Genomic DNA, 27,546 nt, shown 5'->3' on the forward strand with positions numbered 1-27,546 from the left:
GGGCTGGACCTGACGCGTCTGAGCCAAGCTGAGCGTCCTTTGTGCCGGGCGGGCGGCCGCCCCGGGATGCATCCGAGCTAGGAGCCAGGTGGGGGTCCGTCGCAGGGAGTGGGCTAGGTTGGGGGAGAGGTCCTCGGGATTGGGGAGGGAGCCTGGGATCGGAGAGACGCCCCCAGAATGGGGAGGGGGCTATGGGGAAGGGAGAAAGGGAGCCCTGGGTTGGGGAGGAAACCCAAACTGGGAGGGGGCTTGGGAATGTCAGAGGAACTGGGATTTGGGGGTAAGGTTGTCTAGGGAATATGGAACTGATCCCTTGGTGGGGAAGGGGCCTGGTTAGGGGTGGGTCTCAGAATTGGGGAGGGGGCACTGGGAACCAAGGCCAGAGCAGGAACACCGAGTTTAGAGAGAAGAGGGGGACACCGAGAGGCTGTGTGGGGACTCTGAGACAGGGCACCCCAGTGTCTGAGCTGAGCCACCCCAGGATTTTAAGTGGGGATTCCCAATTTGCAGATGAATGAAGGGTGCCAGGCTGGACTGCAGCGGGAAGGGGCCCCATATCAGTCTTAGCCTGATGGGAGGGTCTGCACGGAGACCAAGGGGAAGGGGTGCCCTGCAGTCTCCTGTCCTTTTGGCTCATGTGCTATCAACACATCCTGACTCAGGGAGAAAGCTCTGGGGGCCCCATCCCAAGGTGGTCCCTGTTGTTCCCTCAGACCTGGAGTTGGGGTGCTGTCCCTCTCCCAGGGAGCAAATTGGGTTTCCCAGGTGAATACTGGATCAGAGCCCCCGAAAGTACAAGTTACGGACCACCAGGACCGGTGAGGGGCACCAGTTCCATGAGGGGCTGCCGCAAGCACCTCCATATCTGACGGTGTCCTCGCAGCCAGACACGAACCCTTGCCTCACCCTTCAGTTCCATCTGTCCGTATGGTTGCATATGGAAGTCCTCGTTGGGTTTGGAGGCACAAGTGCTCGGAAGTAGGGGGCTGGGACCCCAGCCCCAGCCTGGGCAGCAGCGACCCCCATCCCTGTGCACAGGGCTTTGTTCCTTTCAATAGCATTAATGGGAGACAGCCAGGCTGAGGAGAGGGTTGGCGCTGGGCCCCAGCAGGGGACTTGGGGGAAGGGCAGGGAAGAAGGGTGGGCAGACCATGGGACCCCAAAACCCAGCAGCCTCTCTTACTTCTGGGCATTCCTACATGTAAGAGGACCCCCTAGGAGGTGGGGGCTTTGTGTGTGTCTACCCCCTGCTAGGAGAGGGTATGTACGGGGGGGGGGGGGGTGCGTTCTGGGATCCTCTGTGAGTCTAATGTGACAGATTGTCTTTGTCAGGAAACTCGTGCCAGGGGCCACAACACCAGGTGGCAAAATGATGGGTGCCCATCAGTCACCAAAGCCACCGTTATCCAACCTGGGCTGTGCCAGGGGCTGGCATTGCCATGTGTGTGTGAGGAGCTGTGTCTAACGATGTGGCCTCAACAAGGGGTTTATGTGGGGAGCCTGAGAATGTGGGTGTGTGTCTTTGTGCAGAAGACGTCTGCCTGCCTTGTCAGTGCCCATATTGTCTCTCTTTGTTAATGTCATTGTGAATCTTTATGTGTGTGTGTGTGGCTCTCTCTCCCTCCTGGGCTCTGAGTCTGGGGTGTGTGGCTGTGTTTGTGTCCCGTGTGTACAACAACGTTCCTCTCCATGTGATTGACAGTGTGGACCGGGGTGTGGGGGTTCGAGATGTGGTCTGTGTGCAGAATTGGAAAGGGGAGACACTGGCAGGGAGTTCGGTCTGGAAGGGGCAGCCTGGGGTGATTTATTGAGCTGGTTTCTTTTCTCCTCTGAGGCGTTCCATGGTCACACCTATGTACTCATATACTCCCTGACTCCCTGCCAAGGGGCACTCAGACCCACACATCCAGAGACCACAGGGTGTCCTCTATGCTCCACCCAATGCACAGAGCTGCTAGGGACCTGCGCACAAGTCCACATACTACAGGGCAAACCTCATGGATATCCTCACCTGGACACAGCACACCCAGGCACAAACACACAAATGCCCACTGGCAAACTCACCCTCACTCAGTGTCTACTGAGACAGAAGGTGGTTGTGAGAAGGGATGGACACACACACACACACACCCCTCTTCCTCCTGCCACCCCCCCCTGCACACCCCTACTTGCATATGCATGAGGTTCATGTATTATTGATGAGGTGACAAGCCCCAGACAGTTTTGTAAATGCTCACCTCTGAAGGCCCTGGGAGAGATATTTTAAGAGAAATGGTGTGGGTGTGTGAGGGTGCAAGTAGAGGGAACTGAGTGTGTGTGGGAGGACATGTGTGTTGGGGGGAATGCACCTGAAACTGTGTCTGTCACCATGTTGGATTACCTCTGTATATTTGAGTATGTACATGAGACTTTGTGCACAAAACAACTGTTTTTTAATTCACCATTTCTAGTAATTCACATGCCTTAGCTCATTCTATCCTCACAGTAACCACCTGAGGTACATGCTGCATAATCCCCATTTTAAAAGTGGGGAAACTGAGGCACAGAGTGATTAAAGCAGTCTGTGTAGGGTCATGTAACATGCAGAGAACAAAGGCAGGGCTTGAAGCCCTGCCATATGGATATAGTATGAGCTCTTCACCATAATGTGTGTGTGTGTGTGTGTGTGTGTGTGTGTGTGTGTGAGAGAGAGAGAGAGAGAGAGAGAGAGAGAGAGAGAGAGAGAGAGAATTGTCAGAACTAGCCCCCTCCTAAGACCCTGCTGGGGCAAGTGTATCCCAGAATCCTGCCCCACCCTCTAATACCCAGCCACAGGTCCCAATGCCTGGCCTCTCTCTTGCTGTGCAGCCCTAAACAAACAGCTAGCCCTCTCTGAGCCCCATCGCAAGAAGACAAAGTGGGCACTGATGAGTTCAGCACCACGGACAGGTCCCGGTCCAGCCTCCCATCAGAGGCTTCTGGTAGCTGGGAAGGGCCTTCTGGAGGGGACCAGCTCTCCCCCACAGCCCTCATCTGGACTCCATCCACTCTTCCCTTTCAGGGTTATTATGTTATTGGAGAGAGGTGCAAGGCTGGGTTTATAGGTGATGCTCTAACTCCCCTTCTGCCCCCACCTCCTGAGCCCTGGCGAGTCTGTCCAGAGGGGCGTCCTTCCCGGGGTTTCCAGTCTCTGGAAGAATGTGAGGTCAGGGAGGCCACTGCTGTGTCCCAGTGCTTGGAATTGGCCTTGCTTACAGTTCACACTCAGTAATTGTCCACTTTATGCCCACGGGCCACTACCCTGTAGAAAGCTGGGCCCATGCGGGAGTCTTTATGGACCTAGGAGGCATCTTTGCCAGGCAGTGTGAAATGAGGGGGAGGGGAGGGGAGAGTGGGCAGGGCAAGGCCCATCCTCTAGCTGAGACTTGGCAGGACCTCAAAAATCCCAGAAACCAAGAATAGAATCTTGGCGACAATCAAATCCTGGAATTGAAGCTGAGAATCATGTCCTTCAGAAAACCCAGATTAAAGGCTGGCTTGGAGGCCAGCCTGTTGCCAGGACTGGGGACCCCAAGCAGACTGGGACTGGCTGCTGCCCTTTAGGAGCTCCCCCTCCCCCCAAGTCTAAATGAGGAGGCCAACTTGAAAAATGGGATTTTGATCTTGCCTCTGTTAAGGTTAATGATAATAATAATAATAATAATAATAATAATAATAGCTGAAATTTACTCTCTCATGCCAGGCAGTTCTAAGCATTTTAAATGTATCGACTCATCTATTCCTTTCAAGTACCTGATGTTTTTCCCATCTGACGTACGAAGAAACTGAGACACAGAGAAGCTAAATTATTTGCTCAAGGTCACACAGCAAGGAACAGACACAGAGACAACTCCAGGTTCTGATTCACTCCAGCATCCATACTTCTGACCATGAGACATCACTGCTGGGATTCTGAAGTCAGCTGGTTCTGGGTTTGGATTCTGGCTCTGCCCTTGCTTGCTGCCTGTGCAACTTTGAATGACACACTGGCCTGTCTGAGTCCCAGTTTCCAGATCTGTAGAGGGGGGATGAGTTTTTCCATGCCAACTCTCTGGGGGGATTGTGTTCACCCCTCCCTCCCTCTCTTTCTTGATCCAGGTCCAGGATGGGGGCCATGCCTATCTGGGCCTCGGGCCTCCTGGTGCTCCAGATACTGCTCTTGGTGGATGGGGAACAAGGTGAGTTGGCCTGTGTGGTGGGAGAGGTTGGGGTCTGGACAAGATGGGGCAGCGCTTTTTAACTCAAGAGTCTTTTCCTGCAGGTTCCCTGGCTTCGTGTGGAGAATAAAACGAGAATAGATGAAAAAGGTCTTTGAACAGTCAAAAGCCAACAAGACACCTGAGAGGTTATTTTTAGTCATTGCCAGCAAAAGCTGGAGGTTCCTGCCTCTCACCATTTTGCTATGATGAGTTAAAGAGAGAAAAAAAAGGAGGGGGAGGAAGGGAGGGAGAAAGAAAAAAGAGTAGAGAAGGCAGAGGGAATGGGGTAAGGAGGAAAGAGGAAGGAATGAGAATAGTGTGCACATTGATTAGTGATGTCTGTCGTGGACAGGGCAATAGAAATAAAGGTCTGTGTTCATCTCGCTGGCATCTCCCCAGTGGTGGTCAAAAGCCCAGGCTTCAGAAATGCCTCCTGAATTGCTCTGTGGCCATAGGAAAGTACAATAATGTCTCTGAGCCTCAGTTTCCTCCCCCCCCCCCCAAATAAAGAGGATGATGACATATGGCTACCTCTGCAGATACTTATGAAAATCAGATGGGCTGCTTGCTATCTATAAAGTGCCTGTTCCATAGAAGGTTCTCTGCTACACCATGTCTCTCCCAATGGCTACTTCTCCCTTAACTTCTGGGGAAACCGTGTCTCAGAGAAGCACAGTGACTTTCCCAAGGTCACACAGCGAGTCAGTGACACAGAGTCACTGGCCTCAGGGACCTGGACTCTGAGTGGAGGCAGAATTACAAAGGGGTTTGACCCCATTCCTCCTCTGCTGCTCACAGATCGGGGTGCAGATCTCTCTGGCCTGTGTCTCCCTACCTATAAAGCGAGGGAAACAGTCTCTGCTGGTCCTTGCCTCTGAGTTAGGCCTCTCCCGCTTCCCCACCCCAGGCACACAGGACACCACTGCTGTTGCCACGGCTGCTGCTGAGAAGGGGCTCCGCATGCAGAAGGTGGGGTCTGGCTCTGTGCGGGCTGCACTGGCGGAGTTGGTGGCCCTGCCCTGTTTCTTCACCCTGAGGCCACGGCCGAGTGCGGCTGGAGAAGCCCCTCGGATCAAGTGGACCAAGGTGCACACCGCATCAGGCCAATGGCAGGACTTGCCCATCCTGGTGGCCAAGAACAACGTGGTTAGAGTGGCCAAGGGCTGGCAGGGACGTGTGTCTCTGCCCGCCTACCCCCAGCACCGGGCCAACGGCACGCTGCTACTGGGGCCCCTGAGGGCCAGCGACTCCGGGCTGTACCGCTGCCAGGTGGTGAGAGGCATCGAGGATGAGCAGAACCTGGTATCCCTGGAGGTGACCGGTCAGTTGAGGGCAGGGGAAGGGTCAAGGCGGGAAGGGGAGGAGCTGAACCCGAAGGTCACCCAGTGAATATCACCTAAGAAATATTAATTGGGCACCTCCCACATGCCAGCCTGGTGCTAGGGACACTGTCATGACTGAGATGCAGCTGCCACCTTCTAGGGCAGTGATGGCGAACCTTTTGAGCTCGGCGTGTCAGCATTTTGAAAAACCCTAACTTAACTCTGGTGCCGTGTCACATATATAAATTTTTTGATATTTGCAACCATAGTAAAACAAAGACTTATATTTCTGATATTTATTTTATATATTTAAATGCCATTTAACAAAGAAAAATCAACCAAAAAAATGAGTTCACGTGTCACCTCTGACACGCGTGTCATAGGTTCGCCATCACTGTTCTAGGAGCTCCCAGTTTAATAAGAAGAAGCAAAATGTTTCATTCCTGTATCTGGCTCAACCATTTCTTTCATCCCTAAATCAGAATTTGAGTCACAGAAAGCCCATTCAATAATGGGCTTCCCGTCCTGACTTACATGTCACCTCCTCCAGGAAGCCCCCCAAGCCTCCATGTCTAGGCTGGGCAATAACCACATTAGATCTTCCATTGATGCCAGTGATTCCCCTATCAATGCATGTACTTAATTCCTAAATGGCAGGATCTCTCTCACTCTTCTTCATACCTCCTGTCACCTCCTGGGCCTAACCATGGGCATGAAGAATGCTATCGTTGGAGTCAGATCTTCCAGGATATGAATTCTGGCTCTACCTCAAACTGGCTGTGTGACCATGGCCATGTCACTGAACCTCTCTGAGCCTTAATTTCAATGAGATAATGCTTATAAATGCTTTTTACATAGTAAATATTTGACAAATTCTAGTCCTTTATGGCCATTGCTAACAGTTTCCTCATCTGTGAAATGGGGGCATATCAGTCTCATCCCCACCACTGCCCCTAGTGTCACGTCCGGTGCTGAGTGAAGGGCAGTGTAGGGCAGCAGTTCTATTATTATCAGACTAATGGGGGGAGGGGGAGGGAATTCTGCAGAAGGAGGTCTGTTCTTAAAGATTTCAGAATAAATCGGCCCCCTATTCTGGATGTCCCTTCACAGGTGTTGTGTTCCACTACCGGGCAGCCCAGGATCGCTATGCACTGACCTTTGTCCAGGCCCAAGAGGCCTGCCGTCTCAGCTCAGCCACCATTGCAGCCCCACGGCACCTGCAGGCTGCCTTTGAGGATGGCTTTGACAACTGTGATGCAGGGTGGCTCTCTGACCGCACTGTTCGGTGAGGGGGTGCGCAGGGTGGGGAAATGGAGAGCTAGCCCCTGGGGAAAGATGGTTTTTGGGGGCCCCAGGAGCACACATCCTTGTCTTGTCAGGTATCCTATCACCCAGTCCCGTCCTGGTTGCTATGGTGACCGTAGCAGCCTTCCAGGGGTGAGGAGCTATGGGAGGCGCGACCCACAGGAACTCTATGATGTGTATTGCTTTGCCCGTGAGCTGGGGGGTAAGTCTGGGGCTGACAGGACCCTTCCCTTCCCTGAGCCCGTTACCTTCCCCAACCCCCATTCCTCCTAATCCCCATCCTTCTTTAAACCTGCACCAAGACGTGGGCCCACCCCTGCCCTGAGCTTTCCTCCCGTCCCTGAGCCCCTCTCCTTCCCGGTGCCCCTTCCCTCGATCTGCGCCTCTTCCCTCTCTGAGGCCCCGAGCCTCTGCCCCTCTCCTCCTTCCTACCACCCCTTACCGAGCCCCTCCCTCTCTCTGAAGCCCGAAATGCCACATTTGTAAAAAGAAGTTAAAGCGGCCTCTTATTTGGAGCGAGCCCCCCTTCCCGGGTGGGCTCCAGGTAGGGTCCCCTGGGCCCGCCTGACCTCTGCTCACTCCTTCCGGCGCCTGCCTTCCCACAGGCGAGGTCTTCTACGTGGGCCCAGCCCGCCGGCTGACCCTGGCTGGCGCTCGTGCCCAGTGCCGCCGCCAGGGCGCAGCGCTGGCCTCCGTGGGCCAGCTGCACCTGGCCTGGCACGAGGGCCTGGACCAGTGCGACCCGGGCTGGCTGGCCGACGGCAGCGTGCGCTACCCGATCCAGACGCCGCGCCGGCGCTGCGGGGGCCCCTCCCCGGGCGTGCGCACCGTCTACCGCTTCGCCAACCGCACTGGCTTCCCGGCCCCTGGAGCGCGCTTCGACGCCTACTGCTTCCGAGGTGCGCGGGGGGCCACGCCCGGGGGAGTGTGTCCCTGGAGGTCCAGCCCCCGAGGGTGCGTCACTGATGGCCTTGCCCCAGGGCTCGCACCCTAGTCAAGGCCACGCCCCGGGAGCTGTGCTTGCTGGTGGAGGCGGAATCGGGGCAGGGAGGGACCCGGAGAAACTGCACCGCGATGAGCCACACCCCGGGGGAAGGCCATGCACCCGAGACAGGCTTTCCCCTGGCGCCCACGCTGGGCGTTAGAACGGGCCCCAGCTCTGGCTGGAAGCTCTAGGAGGTGGGCGATAGTCCTGAGGTCCCGGAAAGACGCGTCCCTGTAGGGAGCGTTTCTTACCTGGAACCACGCCCAGAAGCGCCCTTTGAGAAGAGATACCTCGACTAGCCACGCCCCGTGGGCCAGGCCACATTCCCAGGGACCAGACCAGGGATGACCCTTGCACTTGGGGTGGAGCCACAGCCTCAAGCTGCAAACCTCAACTCAGAAGAGTTAAGTCTCAAAAAAAAAAAAAAAAAAGAAGAAGAAGAAGAAGAAGAAGAAGAAGAAGAAGAAGAAGAAGAGTTAAGTCTTCCACGTAAGGGAATGGCGTCCCTTTGTAAACAGGCCACGCCCATTAGGCGCTTTCTGCACCTGAGCTTCACCCATGAGCTAAGCTGTCTCTTGACTGGGACCAGTGGACTCTGACCTTGACAGTGGGTGCAAGCCTGAACAGTGGGGATAACAACTTTGCACCACCCTCTCTCCTTCTGGGGTATTCCAGAAACTACCCAGAGAGATAGAGGGTCACAGAGAGACAGGTCTATGTGGCAGTGTGCTAGAATGTGGGTAGACTTCAAGTAGAACTTCCCAGCCCCTGAGCCTAATACCACTTCTTCTACTTTCTCCCACAGCTCATTACCCTACTCCACAACATGGAGACCCAGAGACCCCCTCATCTGGGGATGAGGGGGAGATTCTATCGGCAGAAGGGCCTCCAGCCAAAGAACTGGAGCCCAACTTGGGGGAAGGGGAAGTGGTCACCCCTGACTTCCAGGAGCCTCTGCTGTCGAGTGGGGAGGAAGAGCCTGTGATCTTGGCAGAGAAGCAGGAGTCTCAAGAGACCCCCAGCCCTGCCCCTGGGGTTCCCACACTAGCCTCAAGGCCTTCCCTGGAGGCTAAGGAGGTGTGGCTGAGCACCGTGGCCCCGTTCTCCAGCAGCCTGGAGGAAGGCACCTCAGCTGGCACGCACAGCAAGGCGACTCCAGCCAACCTCAAGCCCAAGAGGCGGAATCGCTTTAAAGGGTTGAACGGGCGCCACTTCCAACAACAGGAATCCCAGCAAGGGCTGGAGGGAAGGCTTGAGGTCAGTGCCCAGCCTCCCACCCCAGAGGCTGCTGGGAATCATGTGGAGCCTCCCCTGGCCACCGGAGCCACAGACTCCTTAGGGAGTGACAGGAGCCAAAGCCCCTGGGCGGTGCTGTCCAATGAAGTGGATGTGCCTGGAGCTGGTGAGTGGGGTCCCAGGAGGAGGTGGGACATGAGTGGGTGTCAGGGGATGGGGAGGAGGCTCTGAACCCCTGCTGGGTCCCCGGGCCTTAGAAGCCCTCTGCTCCCCAGGCTAAACCAAGGAAACACTCAACGGAAGGAGCGTTGAGACATAATTATTATTGTTGATATTGTTGCAGGTTCCCCTGGTGGCAGGAGCCCTCCAGAGCCCTGGCTGTGGCCCCCAACAGTGGTGCCACCCAGCATCCCAGGCCCCAGCAGGGCCTTTGGCCTGGAGTTGGAGGAAGCCAAGGGCCCCAGTGTGAGGCTTGATACCCTCAAACTTCCCTGGTCCCCCTCAGAGGCCACTGCTCTGGCTCCCAGCCCCTCAGAAGATCCCAGTAGTGTCCCCTGGGAGGCGTACCCCATGGTCACTTCCCTAGACCTCCCTGTCATGGCCATGCTTCGTGCTCCCAAAGTGTGGCTCCTACCACATCCTACACCTGTCCCTACCCAGACCAATGAGGTTAAGGGTCATAGTGAGGCCATGCCCTCTGCCTTACCTTCCCTGGCCTCAGAGACCCAGGCTGGTCCCCAGGACCCCATCCATCCAGAGATGTATTCCTTGCCCCCCTCCTTGGGCCTGACAGGACAAGGTCGAGAGGCCGCGTTCCTGACATTCAGTGACCACAGCGCAGGAAGTCCCACAGCCCTCTCACAAGTAGCCACGGACACACAAACCAGAGCCAGTCCTAATGCCCCCAGGGCAGACTTTGGAGAAATTGGGGGGACCAGCCCCACTGGACTCAATGAAGCTGAGCACCCCAGATCCAGCCCACAGGCTTCTGTGGATTGGAATGTGACAGCAGATTTCACCCTCACAGAGATGGCAACTGAGCCCACAGCGGGGAGAGGAATCTCAGGGTCTGAGTATGGGGTCCTCTACACAGCAGAGAGTCCCACTTCCAGCTCACAGGCCCCTGTGCGAGAGGCACAGGGCACGGGCCCCTCACTGCACATCAAAGAGCTGGACCCCCACACCCCCTCTGCACCGTCGGGGGACCCCAGAGTTTCCCTGAGTTTGGAGCCTTGGGCTGCTACAGATGAAGGAGGTACAGAGGGTCCCACAGATACAGCCACAGTGGACCCCAGTGATGCCGGTAGGATTTGGGAATCTGGATCCCTCATGGTTGAAGGAGCTGAACACCCCACCATGAGCCCTCAAGTGGCTGTGGATACGAAGGTGGTGACGTCCCTCGTGTCCCTGGACCAGGGGGACAAGGGTGGGGTCCTGGCCACGTCCACCATGGACTCCTCCAGCTCCCAACCCCACCCAGAGCCAGAGGGCCAGGTGGTGACCCAGGGAACACTGGAAGCCTTGGTCCCTCCGCGTGAGGGCATCCCCCTGGGGGATCCCACTCTTCCTCCTTGGACACCTACAGTGGCCAGCATGGACGAGCCTGTGCCAGTGTCCGCAGGGGAGCCAACAGTGCTATGGGACTCCCCCAGCACTCCGCTGCCTGCCCCTCGGGTCCTGGACGAGTTTGCGCTGGAGGTCCTTGCAGGAAGTGCCAATGTGGAGGAGGCGTCGAGTGGAGAGGAGCCGGACCTGCCAGGGACCCCTGCAGATGGGAGCGCAGAGCAGAGTGAGTTCAAATTTTGTGGCCTCATTCAGCCCGCTGTGGTCAGGGCTTGGGGACCAGGGGCCAAGGGAGCTCAGGGTAGGGAAAAGGGGTTGTTCCCGGGGGCCTGGGAAGGTTTCTAGCAGGAATAACATTGTAGGTGGGAATTTATCAGGTGAGTTGAATTACAGAAAGGATGTTTCTGGCAGAGGCACCAGCCTGGGCAAAGGTTGGAGAACAAGTTGATGTGTTTTAAGGCACAGTGAGTGATGGGGGAATGATGAGGTGTTGAGTGGAGTTGGATTTTGGTTCAATTAACAACTCATGTTCATGGCCACACAGAGCTAGACAGTGCTATACAATGCTGGGGGCCGGCCTTCAGTGGTGCCCCAGTCTGGGAAAGACAGAGCTAGACACAGACAACCCCCCCCAACCCCCCCACCCCCCCGTGGGGCCAGATGGAGGAGGCATAGTGGGATTCAGTGGTGCATTTGCTGGGGGACCTTGAGCCACAGGAAAAGTGGACACTGGGAAGGGGTTGGAGTATTGTACAGCCTAGTGGTATAGACAGCAAACTGAAACTCAGGGAGGAATGTCACTACCAGCTAGTCAGTGGCCAGACTTCAGAGGGAGCCCAAGTCTGCATACGCCTCAGCTGCTCTTTGCTCAGCAGAATCCAGAAAAAGCTACCACCCTGTTCTCCTGGAGCCAGGTCTGCCCGAAGCTCTCCTGCAAATTCTGGCCCTTTTTTTAAAAAAGAAATATATATATATATATATATATATATATATATATATATATATATATATTTTAATTGAGGAAGGGAGAGGGAGAGAGAGATAGAAACATCAATGGTGAGAGAGAATTATTGATCAGCTGCCTCCTGCATGCCCCCCACTTGGGATAGGGCTCACAACTTGGGCATATGACCTGACCGGGAATTGAACCGTGTCCTCCTGGTTTAGGTCCACACTCAACCATTGAGTCATGCTGGCTGGGCCAGGCCTTTTTTTAGGTCCTGCATATTGAGCGTTTTTGTTGTTTTGTTTTGTTTTGTTTTGTTTTTTGTCAAATGAGCTTTTAAAAACACCAGCATCTAATGAAAAGGCACTTTTTTTTTTGAGTTGCAAAAACACTTATTAACACAATTGGTTTTACACTTGCTTTCTTTTTTGAAGGCAAAGTGTGCATGATGGGAATAGCAGGTACAGGGTTTTGTCACCAACCCTGTCACCTCTGGGCTAGATTTTCTTTTCTTAGATGCTCAGGAGGCAGGCAGACATGGATACATGAATTGATAAAGGCTGATGCTTATTGGTGACTGCCCGTGTACTTGGCTTGTTCGAGCACTTTACTGGAATCATCTTGATTGATCCTTTTAATGTCCTTCTGGAACAAGTTCTAGTATGACCTTCACTTTAGCATGGGGAGACTGAGGCACAGGGAGGTCTAGTGACTTGTGCAGAATCACGCAGCTGGGACTGTTAAGGATAAGGTTTGAATCAGGCCAACTAACAACATGGTCTCTCTCAACCACTAGGCTGTACAACATGTATTTCATGGGCGTAAAACACGCGCACACACACACACACACACACACCCTGAGGCTTTGGGAGGGGTGAACTCTGCTCTGGAGGGAGCTGGGAAGAGACTAGCTGTAGGGGATGGGTAGCAGGAAGGAGGTTCAATGTCAAAGGAGCTAGAAAAGGGGAGTCCGAGAGGTGGGAGGTAGACCATGCCGAGTGGTGCAAAGGGAAGCCTGTTTGGGTCTGCCTTGGAGCCAGTGGCAGTAGGGTTAGAGAGAGGCAGGCAGAGCTGGGGTGGTGGGGAGGGGATCTGGGTGCTTAGCCACCTTATGCTTGCTGCAGAAATGCTAATGAAGCCAAAAATAAATCCAGCACCAGTGAGCGACTGAGTCACCGCCAGTCCGTGGGCAGCTGTCGGCAGCTTGGGTCACCTGGCAGGGCTCACATATTCCCATGCCTAGCAGTTTTGCGCATGTGCACACACAGGACAGACACAGCCACTGGCCTCTCTGGCAATCCTGGGGGCACATGCCACCACCCCAGGGATCAGCCTCTGTTCCTACAGGAAGGCCAGCAGCTACCTTCATTCAGTTAGCAAGCAATTATTTAGTGCCGGCTATGTGCCAGGCCCCAGGCTGAGACCAAGTCACTTGTCCTCTGGAAGCTGGCCTTCTAGAGCAGCACTCTAGAACTTGCCCAATGATGGAAATGTTCTGGAGCTATGCTGTCTAATACACTAGCAAACAGCCCCACGTGGCTACTAAGCCCTTGAAAGCGGCTAGTGAGACTGAGGAACTACATTTGTACTTTCATTTGCTTTTAATTAATTTAGACTTGAAAAGCTATATTTGGCTGCTATGTGGAACATCATTGCTCTGGGGGAGGCACAAACACATAACAGTGATCCTAATAACTAAATGATATTGGAGGTTAGAAAGTGATTGGGCAGCCCGCTGGTTTGGCTCAGTGGATAGAGTGTCAGCCTGTGGACTGAAGGGTTCCGGGTTCAATTCTGGTCAGGGGCACATGCCCGGGTTGTGGGCTCGATCTCCAGTGGGGGGTGTGCAGGAGGCAGCCGATTAATGATTCTCTCTCATCATTGATCTTTCTATCTCTCTCTTCCTCTCTGAAATATATATATATATATATATATATATATATATATATATATATATATATAGTGATTGGGCAAAGAGACAAGTGAAACAAGGGATGGGAGATGCCAGTGAGCGGTTTCTGGTTCTGGAAGGGGAATCAGAAAGGCCTCTCCTAGCAGATGACATTTGAGCAAGCCTGAAGGAGGTGAGGGAGGAGCCAGGCAGAAATCTGGGGAAAGAGTGTTCCAGGCAAAGAGAACAGTCTATGTAAAGGCCCTGAGACAGAACTGTGCCTGGCATGTAAGAACAGCAAGGTCAGTGTGGCTGGAGCAGAGTGAGCAAGGGAGCGAGCAAGAGGTAGGGCAGAGGGATGTTAGGCAGATCTCCCAGGGCCCTGTGGGTAGCAGTGAGGGCTTCGCCTGTCCCCTGAGGGCAATGGGGAGCCATGGAAGGATCTAGGCAGAGGAGGGACATGACTTGACTCAGGTTTACATAGGCTCCCTTGGCAGCTCTGGGGAGAATAGCCTGTTGAGGGTGAGAGTGGAGGCCAGGAGACCTAGGAATTGGTGACAGCTTATTGCCGCCTCAGCTTCTTGTGAGGCTCTAGACAAGCCCAAAATAGAAACAAATTCTAGGTTATAGGGGCTGGAAAGAGGGCCTTGAACTGGGCTACCGGAGCCCAGGAAGTCAGATTTGGCTCTTGTATCGTCTCACTATGTAGCACCGAACCAAGCCCTTCCCTTCTCTGGACCTCAGTTCTAGTGTCTGTGCGGTGGAAGTGGTGGGTGCCCTGACAAGGGGAGGGGGTTGGTTGGGGGTTCCAGTTGTTAGAGTGGAGAACACCCACCAAGGCATCTGGGTCCCTGAGATGGGGAGGGGAGATCCCCCTTCCTCCAGGGAAACCCAGCTGATGGGGGAAATGGGAGAGGGGGACAGGGACCCACATTCCTAAACGCACCCTGGGTGCCTGGTGAATGCTGAGACCCCTCAAGAGGCCCCACACTAATATACACAGAGCCACATATGGCTTCATGGTGAGGACTGTGAGAGAGGTGAACTATTTTTATTTCTATCTTGTACATGAGGCAACTGAAATTCAGAGAAGCAATTTGCCTAGGGTCCCCGAGTGAGGGGCAGAGCCAGGGATTGAACTAAACTCTCCGACTCCAAAGTCCATGCTTATGACCACGATAATCCATAAACTCTCCACAGTGTCTCTACTGAAACCGCATCAAGAGGCTGAGCCCAAATGAAGGAGATGTTGGTTCCCATTCTTCCTACTGCTGTTCATACCCCACCATCTAGGGCAGTGATGGCAAACCTATGACATGCGTGTCAGAGGTGACACGCGAACTCATTTTTTTGGTTGATTTTTCTTTGTTAAATGGCATTTAAATATATAAAATAAATATCAGAAATATAAGTCTTTGTTTTACTATGGTTGCAAATATCAAAAAATTTCTATATGTGACACGGCATAAGTTAAGTTAGGGTTTTTCAGAATGCTGACGCGCCGAGCTCAAAAGGTTCGCCATCACTGATCTAGAACCTTATGTCCACTTCTGTGCAACAAATTGTGAGAAATACAATGGCCAGCAGGGTATGTCCAGAAGAAAGGACAAGTCAGGGAGGGCACTTAAATCCATGTTCTAGAAGATGACTTAAATATATATGTGTGTGTGTGTGTGTGTGTGTGTGTGTGTGTGTGTGTGTACACATTGATTTCAGAGAGGAAGGGAGAGGGAGAGAGAGATAAAAGCATCAATGATGAGAGGGAGTCATTGATTGGCTGCCACCTGCATGGCCTCTACTGGGGATTGAGGCCACAACCTGGACATGTGCCCTTGACGGGAATCGAACCTGGACACTTCAGTCCGCAGGCCAACACTCTATCCACTGAGCCTAACTGGCTAGGGCTAGAACATGACTTTTTAAGAGAAGCTTTGGGAAGCCCATTCCAGTTCAGTCAGAGAAAGAACTTTTCGCAGGCAGGGCAGCCCACAGATGCTTTGGGAGCAATTTCTGGAAGGAGTAAACTTGTCACAGGGGCATGTGAGAGGAAGGTGGTGATAACCTACCGGGAAGTTATAGAGGGGACTCCACAGAGAGGGACCGAGCCAGAGGCCCTTGGGTGCCTGAGGTCAGGATTCTAGGAGGGCAGATCTGGTGTTCTGACTGTCTGTCTGTCCTGCAGCCCCCTCGGATCCCTGCAAGAACAACCCTTGCCTGCACGGGGGCACCTGTAGAGCCAATGGCACCATCTACGGCTGCAGCTGTGCCCAGGGCTTTGCTGGGGAGAACTGTGAGATCGGTGAGTGCCCCCGACTCGGGATCAGAACCTGGATTTGTCTGACTCCAGAGCCCTGGGTTTGTTTGTTACCACAGCAGTCAACCCCATGAGAACGCAGGGTTCACAAATGCTGGCTTCAGATGCTTCCTTTCCTCCTCACTCCTTGGATCCAGTAAATCCGCCCCAGCACCAGCCAACTGAGCTCTCATCCTGGGGGCTGAGGCTCTGGCGTGCTGACTCCCATTACTACCAAGCAGGGGTAAAGGAGGGCAAAGGGATGGTAAGGTTCAGGCTCCTTCCTTCCAAGGCCTCCAGGAATCCTACCCTTTCCTGGTGGGCAGGGGTGTAGGTACCACCAGCAGAACAGTTGGATACTAGCCCCAAACCCCAACATAAGAAATATGACAAGTTATGAAATTAGAACAATAAATATAAATAATACAATTTCTTGAGCTCTGTTCATCATCTCATCAATTTCACAACCTTCACAACTATATCCATAATAGAAATATAACAATAAATATAAATGATATTAAATTTTTATTTTAAATATGTTTTTATTGATTTCAGAGAGGAAGGGAGAGGGAATAAGAGATAGAAACATCAATGATGAGAGAGAGTCATTGATCTGCTGCCTCCTGCACGCACCCCCACTAGGGGATCGGGCCCGAAACCCGGGCATGTACCCTGACCGGGAATAGAACCGTGACCTCCTGGTTCATAGATTGACACTCAACCACTGAGCCACGCTGGCTGGGCAATGATATAAACTCTTGAGCTCTCCCATTGACTCTCCACTCATAACCACCTTTGAGGAGGTGCCATTATTATTAACACTGCAAAAACAACAACAACTGGGTCTCAGAGAGGGGAAGTGGTATCGTACATGCCTCAAGCACTGTCTACACAGGGGTGGTAGAAGAGGGAGTTCAACTGGAAAGCCGTCTCTACAGTTTTCTGACTCCCTGTTCCTTGCAAGTGCTCTGGAACCCAGTTTCCCTAAGTTCCACATTCCAAAAAGACCCTGAAGCTTCGACATCTCTGGGTCTGTTGGCAAGAGTATAACCTTCGCCGAAACCGGTTTGGCTCAGTGGATGGAGCGTCGGCCTGCGGACTGAAAGGTCCCAGGTTCGATTCCAATCAAGGACATGAACCTGGGTTGCCGGCACATCCCCAGTAGAAGATGTGCAGGAGGCGGCTGATCGATGTTTCTCTCTCATCGATGTTTCTAACTCTCTATCTCTCTCCCTTCCTCTCTGTAAAAAATCAATAAAATATATATTTTTTTTAAAAAGAGTATAACCTTCATTGTTCTGGAGTCAGGTGGAATGCTCGCACACCCTGGCCCCCAGCCAACGCAGTGACACCTGCTCTCATAAATGCTAAGTTATGCGAGGCTCCACCTTCCTGACCTCCAGAGGCGAGGAGCCATTTGTGCAGACCAGGATGGATGCACTTAGGTCCAGGATGGATGGCAGGATCATGACCCCATCTTCTGCCTGGTTTCCTGTGGGGCCTGGGAGCCAAGGGTTGCCTGTGGGGAGGCTGACCTCTGACTCAGCCCCTCCTTCTCCCCTCCAGACATCGACGACTGTGTGTCCAGTCCCTGTGAGAATGGAGGTACCTGCATCGATGAGGTCAACACCTTCATCTGCCTTTGCCTCCCAAGCTATGGGGGCAGCCTCTGTGAGAAAGGTGAGTCTCTGCTGAGACCCCAGAAACAGGAGGGGGGGGGCGTGCCGGGCCACAGGCCTCCAGCTCTGGCTCCATGACTGTGAGTCCAACAGGCAAACTGTTGGAGGCAAACTGTTTTGTTTTGTTTTTAGATAACATTCACGTAACACAGAATTAACCCTTTTAGAGTGAACACTTCAAAAGGAATGCAGTACATTTGCAATGTTTTATAGCCACCACCTCTAGCAAGTTCCAAGATATTTCCCTCACTTTAAAAGGAGACCCTGCCCCATTACTAGTCACTCTTCACTCCCCATCTACCCAGCCCTGGCAACCACTTTGTGGATTTGCCTGTTCTGGGCATTTCATATAAATGGAATCACACATTATGTGTCCTTTTGTGTCTGGCTTCTTCTCCTCAGTATCATGTTTTTGAGGTTAACCCACATGTAGCATATGTCAGTGCTAAACTCTTTTTTTGTGGCTGAATAACATTCATGGTATGGATAGACCGTTTTGCTTATCAATTCATCAATTGATGGTAATTTGGGTTGCATTCCCCTTGAGGATAATATAAATAGTACTGCTATGAACATTCATGTATAGGTTTTTGTTTGAATACGTTTTCTTTTTAAAAATATTTTTATTGATATGAGAGAGAGGGGGATAGGGGAGAGAGAGAGAAACATCAATTGGCTGCCTCTTGCATGCCCCCTACTAAAGATCAAGCCTGCAACCCACAACCTGGGCATGACCAGAATCGAACCGGCAACCTTTTGGTGCATGGGGCAACGCCCAGCCAACTGAGCCACCCAGCCAGGGCAGAACACCTCTTTTCTATCCTTCCACCCCCCCACCCCCCATTCTTTTTGGTTTATACCTAGAAGTGGAATGACTGGGTCACATGGTAATTCTACATTTAACTGTTTGAGGAACCATGAGACTGTTTTCAACAGTGGCTGGCCACTTGACATTCCCACCAGCAGTGTACAGGGTTCCAACGTCTCCACATCCTCACCAGCTCTTGTTATTTTCCTATTTGAAAATTATCCTAGTAGCCATCCTAGTGGGCGTGAAGTGGTATCTCATTGTGGTTTTGGTTTGTGTTTCCTAATGACTAATGATCTTCTCATGTGCTTCTTGGTGATTTGTCTATCTTTTTGGGAGAAATGTCTATGTGAGCCCTGTGCCAGGAGGGCAATTTTAGGCCTTTTTGAGATCATTTCCCGAGTTCCCAGGTCCACACTGAGGGTGTGGTCCTGCAGATCAGAGGAGACATCAGAGGTGAGAGGAGAGGGGAATGGGTGTAAAGATCTTCCAGTTGAATTGAATCGCTTCCAGAAACAAAGAAAAAAAGTGAATATGGGAGGGGGAGCTGAAAGGGGGAGAGAGAGCCTCAGGGGGTGGGGATTGGCCCAGGGAAAGGGGTGACCTAGCCCCACAATGACCTTGGATAGGCCCTCTCTCCGGTAGACTGGCTGTGTTCATGCCAGCAGGGCAGACTTCTCAGGCCAAGGACAGCGCCCCTCACACTCCCTTCCTACTTCCCAGACACGGAGGGCTGTGACCGCGGCTGGCACAAGTTCCAGGGCCACTGCTACCGGTACTTTGCCCATCGGCGGGCGTGGGAGGATGCCGAGAGGGACTGTCGCCGCCGAGCTGGCCACCTCACCAGCATCCACTCACCTGAGGAACACAACTTCATTAACAGTAGGGACTCTGGGGTGGTCAGGGTGGCCCTGCGGTCCTTTTTGCCAGGGAAGTCCCCAGGATCCTGAAGACACCACCTTTCTGAAACTGTGTTCATTAGTGCAAGCCATGGCCACTTAATAATTCCCATGTCTGTTTATTCATTTGTTAATTCATGCATTCACTGTATTCATTCGTTCATTCATCATGTATTTACCAAGCACTTGCTCTGGGACACAGCAGCAAGCAAGATGCACATTGTCCCGTCCTCGGGGGATAACATTCTTGTGGGGGAGTAAATATCTAATTAACGACGTCTATACTATAATTTAGCTGGTCCTAAGTATGCTGATGACAAATTAAATGGCCAGGGGGTAGAGGGCGACGGGGAAGCATCTGTGATGTGTGGGATAAAATGAGCAAGGAGCTGTGCAGAGACCTAGGAAGAGTGTCACATTAATTAAACCGGCATTTATTGATTCATTCATTATCCTTTCTACCGTCTGTGCATCCATCCATGTATTCACATTTCCCCTATCCCATCCCCTAATTCTTTTTTCTTTTCTTTCTTTTTTTGCTTTTAAAAGACTTCATTGGGGAAACATACATGGGTGGGAACTGTCCTCAGAAATATCTCAGGACACTGTCCTCCATCTCGCTGGGCAGTTGCAGTTTCCAGAGGCCCCTGCTCCGAAGCATCTGACCAGTCACAGCATCTGTGACTCCTGCAGGGGCCCAGCCCTGGGGGTGGCCACTACTCCCCACCCCCATCTCCTAATTCTTCCATTTGTTCATTCCCTGGGTCACGCGTTTCTTCTTCCTCACATCAATCAAATATCCTCCTCTCCTTCCTCTGTCCTCAGTGACTACCTGGTTCACTGGGTCTCACCGCTGCCCTGTCTAGAGCCACCTCTGGGCTTTCCTGTCCCTACTGTCATTTCTGCAAAGATACGACGGTCTTTGTTAATGTCTTACTCTGGCCATTTGTTTAAGCCACATATTTGTGGCAAAGCGAGTGCCAAATAACAGCCTTTTCTGGGCCGCATCCCCACCCCCAGGGTAGAGAGCAGAGCCCCAGGCTACTGGGAAATGGGGAGACCTGGCCTCCAGCCTGTGCCCAGGCCGAGGGAGAGTCTGGGTCCTCCCCCGCCCCTCCGGCCTTTGGCTCCTGCCCCACCTCCATCCTTCCACCTCCATTCCCTTTCCCCTCCAGGCCACCTCCAGGCAAAGGAAGGGCTGGGTCCTCCCCTCCACCCCCCACCCCGCCTCCAGCTGGCAGCCTAGGCATTGGGGAGAGGCAGGCACCCAGCCCTGAAAACCCCCCAACCCGCAGGCTTTGGGCGTGAAAACACGTGGATTGGCCTGAATGACAGGATCGTGGAGAGGGATTTCCAGTGGACGGACAACACAGGGCTGGTGAGTGGCGGGAGCCTGGGTCTCTGCTACCAGGCTGCTGACTGGGGGCCCATCTACAACAGCGGGATATGGGTGAGCCCCATGCCCTTTGCTCTGGCTTCCCTTCACCCTCTTACGCAAATGAGCCGTCAGAGGACTGGAGTGGCGAGTGAGCTTTAGTGAAGCCCCAAAGCACAGACTTCCCAGGCAGGTAGAGGGCCCATCTACCTGGTGACTGAAGCTGGGAACCCAGGACTGGGGACAACTCCTGTGCTCACATCGCCTGGTCCTCCTCCAGCCATAGGCTCTGAGATACTCCCATTTCCGTACATGCCCCTGCCTGCTCGGTCTCCACTGGGACCCCTGCAGCAGCCCCCCCCCCCCACACACACACACTTGCTACCTACACCCCTGCCCCTCTACCTGGTGACCAGGGGTGCCCCTCTACCTGGTGACCAGGGGGACTTTTAAATAATTGAGGTAAAATTCACATCATAAAATTAATCATTTTCAAGTGTATAATTCAGTGGCGTTTAGTATTTCACAGCATTGTGCAACCACCATCTCTATCTGGTTCCAGAGTATTTTCAACACCCTGAGGGAAACCTTGACCATGGGACCTTTTAAAAACTATACATGGCTCAGTGGATAGAGTGTTGGCCTGCGGACTGAAGGGTCCCAGGTTCGATTCCAGTCGAGGGCACATGCCCGGGTTATGGGCTCGATCCCCAGTGGGGACCATGCAGAAGGCAGCCGATCAATGATTCTCGCATCACTGATGTTTCTATCTCTCTCTCCCTCTCCCTTCCTCTCTGAAATCAATAAAAATACATTTCAAAAATAAAATAAAAACCATACATCAGATCAAGATTCTCCCTGCTTCAAGCCCTGTCAGACTCCCCCATGGTTCTCAAGATAAAGACCCACCTCCTCATGTGAAACAGTCTGGCAGTTCCTCAAAAAGTTAAACATAGAATTCACATACGACCCAGCAATTCCACTCCTAGGTATGTGCCCAAAAGAAGTGAAAGCAGGGACTCAGATACTGGTACACACGTGTTCACCGCGGCACTAGTCATAATTGCCAAAAGGAGCAACCCAAATGCCCATCATCAGATGAATACATACACAGAATGTGGTCCAAGCAAACACGTACAATGAAAAAAGGCGTGACGCCCTGACACACATGATAATGTGGGTAAAATTTGAAAACATGATGCTCAGCGAAAGAAGCCAGACGTAGTCAGGTAGCTCAGTTGATTAGAGTGTCGTTCCGATACACCAAGATTTCAGGTTCAGTCCCCAGTCAGGGCACATACAAGAATCAACCAATGAATACACAGATAAGTGGAACAAAAATCAATGTTTCTCTCTCTCTCTCTGTTTCTCTTTCTCTCTCAAAATGAATGAGAGAGAAAAAAAAAGGGTGATCTAAGAAAGAAGCCAGACCTAAAAGGACACATATTATATGATTCCATTTATATGAAATATCCAGAACAGGCAAATACATATAGACAGGAAGTGGATTTTTGGATGCCAGGGGCTGGGGAGGGGAGATGGGGAGTTACTGCTAATGGGGACGAGTTTCTGTTTGGTGTGATGAAAAAGTTCTGGCAACAGACAGTGGTGATGGTTGTACAACTTTGTGGATCCTAATTAATGGCAATGAACTGAACACTTAAAAATTATTAAAATGAGTCCTGGCTGGTGTGTTCAGTGGTTAGAGCGTCCGTCTGCACACCTAAGGGTCAAGGGCACGTACCTGGGTTACACGTTCAATTCCTGGCAACCAATGGATGTGTCTCTCTCACATCCAAGTTTCTTTCTTTCTCTCTCCTCCCCTCGCTGCTCCCTTCCATTCTGTCTAAAAATCAATGGAAAAATATCCTTGAGCCTGGCCATTGTTGCTCAGTGGTTGAGCATTGGCCCATGAACCAGGAGGTCACAGTTCGATTCCCGGTCAGGGCACATGCCCGGGTTGCCGGCTCAATCCCCAGTAGGGGGCGTGCAGGAGATAGCCGATCAATGATTCTCTCTCATCATTGATATTTTTCTCTCTCTCTCTCCCTTCCTCGCTCTGAAATCAATAAAAACATACAAAAAAAATATCCTCAAGTGAGGATTAACCAAAAAAAAGTATAAAATGGTAAATTTTGTTATGTGTATTTTACCATAATTGAAAAAGAATCCACCTCTTCTCCTCTACCCCAAGAACTAGGCCTGCCCACCCTCTGACCACACCCAAACTCCATCAAGTACCTTCAGCCCCACTGGCCTCTAGTCCATTCCTCAAACAGGGCAAGCTTAGTCCTGCCTCTGGGCCTTGGCACTAGCCGTTTCCTCTGCTTGTTCTCTGCCTGCATCATTCTTTTCCCTGAGTCTTCAGCTCTCCTGTTGCCTCCTCAGGGAAGCCATCACGGACTTCCAGGCTGAGGTCACCTTTTGTTCAGCCGTTTATCTAACAGTGAGTGACCCATATTGGAACAGACTATCAGGGAGCAAGACAGGAGGCAGGGGCATGAGGGAAGACGGCACGGCAGCCTCCCAGCCAGAGGAGGGGTGACTCAAGTCGCACTGGCGTCACCCGCAGGGCAGGCAGAACAGTGCCCATTCTAGAGATGGAAAGACTGAGTCCCTAAGGGTTTGAGTGGTCTGCCCAGGGGAGCCCCACAGTGGACAGTGCCAGAGTCTGAGGCAAGATGCTGGTTCCCTGAGCACCCCTTCCTGCTCCACGTTTCTGCAGCAATATGAGAACTGGAGAGAGAACCAGCCAGACAATTTCTTCGCGGGAGGGGAGGATTGTGTGGTGATGGTGGCACATGAAAGTGGGCGCTGGAACGACGTCCCCTGCAACTACAACCTCCCCTATGTCTGTAAGAAGGGCACAGGTACGCTGCCCCCCCCGCCCCCCCCCCCCCCCCCCCCCCGTCCCCTTTCCCTCCTGTGGCTCACATTCACGCGTTCATGAGTTTTTCAAGTGTGTAAATGTAAGAGTCAGCCACTTTTCACTCTCAGGCACTGTGTGAGAGGGCCCATTTTTCCCATCCTTGACAACTTGATGCATTCTCAAACTTTCTATTTTTTGTTCATTTAAGTCAGTGGTTCTCAACCTTCCTAATGCCGCGACCCTTTAATACAGTTCCTCATGTTGTGGTGACCCCCAATTTCATTGTTACAAATTGAACATAATTAAAGCATAGTGATTAATCACAAAAACACTATGTAATTATATATGTGTTTTCCGATGGTCTTAGGCGACCCCTGTGAAAGGGTCGTTCGACCCCCAAAGGGGTCGCGATCCACAGGTTGAGAACCGCTGATAAGCGATGAAAAAAATAGTATCTCAATGTTATTGTGATTCGCACATCTTCAAGGTTGAGAATGACTAGCTGTTCATATGTTGATAGGCTATTTATCTGTATTTATTTGCCTGTGACCTGCCAGGTCATCTCCTTTGCCTAATGTTCTATTAGCCTGTTGGTCTTACTGATTTGCAAGCGTTCTTTACATATTAAGGAAACATTTACGTGCATTCTTGTGACCACCTTTCTCTTATACTTTTGTTCATTCTTGCTTCCATTTCTTTGCCAATTATCATATCCTTACTTCCTTGCATTTGCTCAAACTATTCTTACCTCCCGTCTCCTTCATCCTTGTCATGCATAAGAATTAGAGGGTGGGATGTGTCCAGGAGGTTCCTGCCTGAAAGGGGCTCCAGGTCCGGTTGGAAGAGACAGACACAATCACTTCTCGCCCTGGGAGGTCACAGCTGGGCAAAGGGCAGGACCTGCATAGGTGTGTCATTCCTAACAAGAGAGGAAACCATTCATCCCGTTATGGCCACTCTCCTAACGGGAGGTTCCTGCGTCCCCAGTGCTGTGTGGTCCCCCTCCGGCAGTGGAGAATGCTTCGCCCATCGGGGCCCGCAAGGCCAAGTATAACGTCCATGCCACTGTGCGCTACCGGTGCGACGAAGGATTTACCCAGCACCACGTGTCCATAATCCGGTGCCAGAGTAACGGCAAGTGGGACTGGCCCCAAATCGTCTGCACCAAACGTAGGTGGCTGCCCCCCCCCCCCCCCCCCCCCCCGCAACACGTTTCCAGGTGTCTGTAGTCTCCAATTGAAACATCTGATGATTATATGCATTGATTTGAGTAAATGTCTGCCTGATAACACAGCCTTGCAGATAAAGATCAGCTTGCCTGGTGTCTCCTCCATTTCACACCCCCCCACCCCCAGGAGGCCGCTGCATCAGGCCACTGCTTCTCACCACCTTTCGCTACTTCCCTGTCTTCCTTCATTTCCCTGCAGCCAGAAGGTCCCATCGGATGCGGCGACACCATCACCACCACCAACATCACCACCAACACCACCACCACAAATCACACAAGGAACGCAGAAAACACAAGAAGCACCCGGCGGAGGACTGGGAGAAGGAGGAAGGGAATTTCTGCTGAAGAACCAGGCAAACGAAAGCACAACCCCCTTCTCACGCCTCTGGGGCCTTCGCCTGGGAAGATAGAGCCTAGAGAGAAACGAGAGGGCCCGGAAGCCCCTGAGCCCCAAGCCCCCTCCCCAACCTTTTGTAAAAAGCTCCTCCCTGCTCTTTCTTACACATACAGGTCCTCTTGGCAGGCGTGGCCATGCGTCTGAAAATCCAGTTCTAGTCAGGCTGGACTCTGGGAGAATCTCAGTGGAAGGAAGCACAATTGGCAAAGATCACTCTTTGCTGCACTGGTTGAGTCTTTTGTTGGCAAGGCTAATTGGCAGTTGTTGAGATAAGGCTTTGATGAGGGTGCAAGGGTGTATGTTTGGATCTGCACTAAGGAATTGCTTCTCACGCCAGATCCAGGCTTTGTAAATTGTTGGATGTCCTGAATGCAGCCTGAAGCCTTTAGTGACTGCTTTGGGAGCCAAAAACTACATGGAAGCACACTGCTTGAACTTGACAACTGCTCTTCCATTACCTTGGACTTGAACCCAAGTTCAGTCTTTGGTCTTGGTGGGTAAACAGTCTGGAACTCCTATGTACTGAATGTTGGGAATGATTTTAGAACAGCTTCCTTCCATACCCTCAGAGTTAGGGGTCAGAATAGTCAGGGCAATATGTGGGCAATGAAGGGAAGGTATTGCTCATCCTCCCAGGTCTTGTCCCAGAGCTGAGATTTGGTGGTTCTGCGTGTGGTGAAACACACACACACACACACACACACACACACACACACACGAGATATTTAGGGCTTGACAAGCCCAGATTTCTTCCCCCTCCATCTCTCAGGGAGACGAAGAACCTCCTTCCTGGACCAAGGAGGTGCCAAGTTTTCTAGATCAGAGCCCGTACCCATCCCTCAAGCAGACATTGCTAGTGCACTGCCCTGGGTCCCACTCCTATCGCCACCCCATCCCTGTCTCCAGTCATTGCCTGGAAGACTAGAAATGCTTAAAAATTGAAGTAGTGACATTTACCTGCAGTCATGTTATAGAGAGATGCAGTGTTAAAACTGAAACACACACATTTTTCTCTCATAGTTTTTTTTTATAATACTTTTATTGATTTCAGAGAGGAAGGGAGGAGAGAGAGATAGAAACATCAACAATGAGAAGAGAATCATTAATTGGCTGCCTTCTGCACGCCCCCTACTGGGAATTGAGCTGCAACCGGGCATGTGCCCTTGACCAGAATCGAACCCAGGACCCTTCAGTCCGTAGGCCGATGCTCTATCCACTGAGCCAAACCGGGTACGGCCATAGTTTTTTGTTTTGTTTTTTTTTTTTAAGCTTTTTCAAGTGGGAAAGAACGCAGCTGGCCTTCCTCCCTCAAATCTGCAACCTATGAAAGGACTTTCCAAGCTGAAGGCCGAGACCAGCTCCCTGATCTCTAGGAGGAAAGATCCACAGCTTTTCCTCCATGCTTTGTCTACTCTAAGCCCCTTCAGTCTGGTAAAAATCTGTGGATTAGTATTAAAAACCACAGTGGAGACTGACTCTCCAGGAAAGAAAAATAACTAAATATATGGTCCATCTAAGGGTTCAGTAGAGAAAGGAATGTGTTGACTGAGTCTATATCCCTCCTGGGAAGTAATAATTATAGTTGACAACTTTGGGGTCGGTACCATGCTAATAACTTACTATTTCCTAGACTCTTCTGAACAGCCCATTGACGTAGGAACCATCAGGCTCAGATAAGAGAAAGGCACTGGCTTCAAGTCACAGTCAAGACAGAAGTAAGGATTTGGCTCTGCCTCTGTCTGACTCCAAACACTGCTCTCTGCATTGAGGAAGGAACTGAGACATAATTGTGCTCCCTCTCACTCACACAGGCAGATTTAGAAAAAGATTGAGAAGCGCAAACTAGGCCCTCTTCCTTGACCATGGTCTTCAGTCTTCCCTGCTATAGACATTATCCACTGCCCCACCATATGGTCATCACTGAGAAAGCCCAGGGATATCGGTTTGCCTTCTTGCTTTGATAATTCTTGGTTTTAAAAAATAGAATAATAATTAACACATCTTCAGTCACCCATGTCACAAAAGAATTTTCCTTTGTTGGGGGCCTGGAGAGGCAACCCTTTGGGGAGTTTCTTCGTTTACGCTCCCTGCCTTGGCCCCCTCAGCCCCTTGCCCTGCCCCCACCCCACCTCCGTGGTGGGAGGGGACTATGGTATTTTCTAAAGTGGGTGGTTTGTCTTTTGGTCTTTCCCTTTGGGGTTTGTGTGTGCCACATGTGTGGCATGTGTGTGTGCGTGTGAACAGCTTTGGGTTCCACTGGTTTTGCTGTGAGCTGCAGTGTTCTGTGGGTCTGTGGTATCTGACACTGTGGACATTAATGTACTTCTTGGACATTTTAATAAAAATTTTTAACAGTTCAACATGCCTGTTGCCTCCTGACACTTTCTTCATTCATTCACTCAGCAGGTACTTACTGAGAAGCTGTTATGAGCTGTGTACTGTGCTTGGTGCTGGGGAGATAGTGGTGAATAAGACAGACATGGCACTTGGGAGGTGGTCAGGGAAGGATTCCTAGAGGAGGCAGATGGGATCT

General features: G+C 51.9%; 1 protein-coding gene across 3 annotated transcripts; it reads left to right on the forward strand.

Moving 5' to 3' along the window:
* On the forward strand, positions 1-27,377 carry NCAN (neurocan). Of its 3 annotated transcripts, XM_070416513.1 has the most exons (16): positions 1-88; positions 3,769-3,874; positions 4,117-4,196; positions 5,125-5,538; positions 6,650-6,824; positions 6,919-7,046; positions 7,450-7,743; positions 8,635-9,231; positions 9,409-10,854; positions 15,648-15,764; positions 17,325-17,438; positions 18,969-19,127; positions 20,440-20,522; positions 23,245-23,389; positions 24,376-24,558; positions 24,816-27,377. In XM_070416513.1, the coding sequence occupies exons 3-16, from the start codon at positions 4,124-4,126 to the stop codon at positions 24,959-24,961; spliced, it is 4,074 nt and encodes a 1,357-aa protein (XP_070272614.1). In that variant the 5' UTR covers positions 1-88; positions 3,769-3,874; positions 4,117-4,123; the 3' UTR covers positions 24,962-27,377. The 3 variants fall into 3 exon arrangements, with proteins under 3 accessions (XP_070272614.1, XP_070272612.1, XP_070272615.1); XM_070416511.1 differs by lacking the exon at positions 3,769-3,874 and having other exon boundaries at positions 2-88; XM_070416514.1 differs by lacking the exons at positions 3,769-3,874; positions 24,376-24,558 and having other exon boundaries at positions 2-88.
* The last annotated feature ends 169 nt before the right edge of the window (positions 27,378-27,546 follow it).

This window comes from Myotis yumanensis, unplaced genomic scaffold, assembly GCF_028538775.1.
Source record: "Myotis yumanensis isolate MYYU_CA2020_CCGP unplaced genomic scaffold, mMyoYum1.0.hap1 SCAF_5, whole genome shotgun sequence".
Taxonomy (NCBI): domain Eukaryota; kingdom Metazoa; phylum Chordata; class Mammalia; order Chiroptera; family Vespertilionidae; genus Myotis; species Myotis yumanensis.

Coding starts and splice junctions, on each gene's coding strand:
- NCAN (XM_070416513.1), top strand. CDS start 4,124: ATGGGGGCCATGCCTATCTGGGCCTCGGGCCTCCTGGTGCTCCAGATA. Junction 9,232..9,408: donor AGTGGATGTGCCTGGAGCTG/GTGAGTGGGGTC, acceptor ATATTGTTGCAG/GTTCCCCTGGTGGCAGGAGC. Junction 15,765..17,324: donor TGGGGAGAACTGTGAGATCG/GTGAGTGCCCCC, acceptor TCTCCCCTCCAG/ACATCGACGACTGTGTGTCC.